General features: G+C 38.0%; 1 protein-coding gene across 1 annotated transcript in view; it reads right to left on the bottom strand.

Annotated features, from left to right (window-relative positions):
* LOC119591402 (tetratricopeptide repeat protein 37-like) overlaps positions 1-1,073 on the bottom strand; it is a 22,471-nt gene that overhangs the window by 14,283 nt on the left and 7,115 nt on the right. Inside the window, exons 8-9 of the mRNA XM_037940145.1 lie at positions 803-1,059; positions 331-534 (exon numbers count right to left, since the gene is read on the bottom strand). Of these exons, the coding sequence (XP_037796073.1) occupies positions 331-534; positions 803-1,059 (461 nt within the window). The remainder of the gene's footprint in view (positions 1-330; positions 535-802; positions 1,060-1,073) is intronic.

The following is a 1,073-nucleotide window of genomic DNA, read 5'->3' as shown; positions in this document are numbered from 1 at the left end:
AACATGCCAACTGAGTCTGAAATAGGCCCCAGAGGCCATTTGGCTGCACATACTCCCTGGAGCTCACCCCAATATCTCCTAAAGCCATTGAGTTAAAGGAATATAAGAAATTATATGAATATCTTGTGTCTGAATTATTATACATTGCCTAGGGTAGGCATTTAATATCTAGTATTTTCCCTCTTATAAAATAAAATAATGAGTGATACCTTATTGAGTAATGCCAGAAAATAATGACTAATATATAAAAATTTACAAAGACAGAAAACTAAAACAGATGACTACAAGACTGAAAAGCTGACACTTCAACAGGATGGCCCATTAACTGACCTCAACATATTCCATGAGCAATTGTAATGCCTCTTGGCTCTCCCCACGAGACCTGTGCAGTATGGCTAAAAGGAGTTTCAGTCGTGGTTGTTTACCATGAGCAGACTGCAGTCTCTCTATCTCATCCATGGCTTCGTTAAACTCCTTCAGTCTGATTCTACTCCTCACCAGCAAGATTCCACTCTCCAGATCTGTGCCAGCCAACTATGAGGGGAAAAAACTTGTTATACAGATACAATAACACAAAAACACCAAATACACCAAATTTTTTTGTTAAATCAAGCTTTCCCTGGTAACATATGTTGTTGATACATGGGTATACCAGTGAATATGCTTTTCTTTCTTAGGACACTATTTGACAGTTCATGTATCAGCCACTACAAACAGACAATTAGTAAATACCTTTACTATAAATATTATTAAAATACAACCAAATAATACGAAATTCATAAAAAGCATCTTTAACTCTTACCTCATCTAAAATGGTTACTGCTTGCTTCAAGTGATTCATATGGCCCATGTAAAACAATGCCTTTGCTTGCATGAGGTGCATTTTTATTGAGTAAGACTCAGCATCTTCACTGTCAGGAAGTGAAACTTTGGACTCAGCCTTCAAGATGTTGATTATTTTCTTACAAGACACTTCTACACCTGGCCAATCATTGGTCTTCTCTTGTACAATCAGGAGCAGCCTCCACCCCAGCATGTTGTTTGAGACACGGTCAGCACCTGTTCAGTGAGGC

The sequence above is a fragment of the Penaeus monodon genome, chromosome 28, assembly GCF_015228065.2.
Source record: "Penaeus monodon isolate SGIC_2016 chromosome 28, NSTDA_Pmon_1, whole genome shotgun sequence".
Classification (NCBI taxonomy): Eukaryota; Metazoa; Arthropoda; class Malacostraca; order Decapoda; family Penaeidae; genus Penaeus; species Penaeus monodon.
Note: the sequence above shows the minus strand (reverse complement) of the source record. Positions and strands in the feature narration are given on the sequence as shown.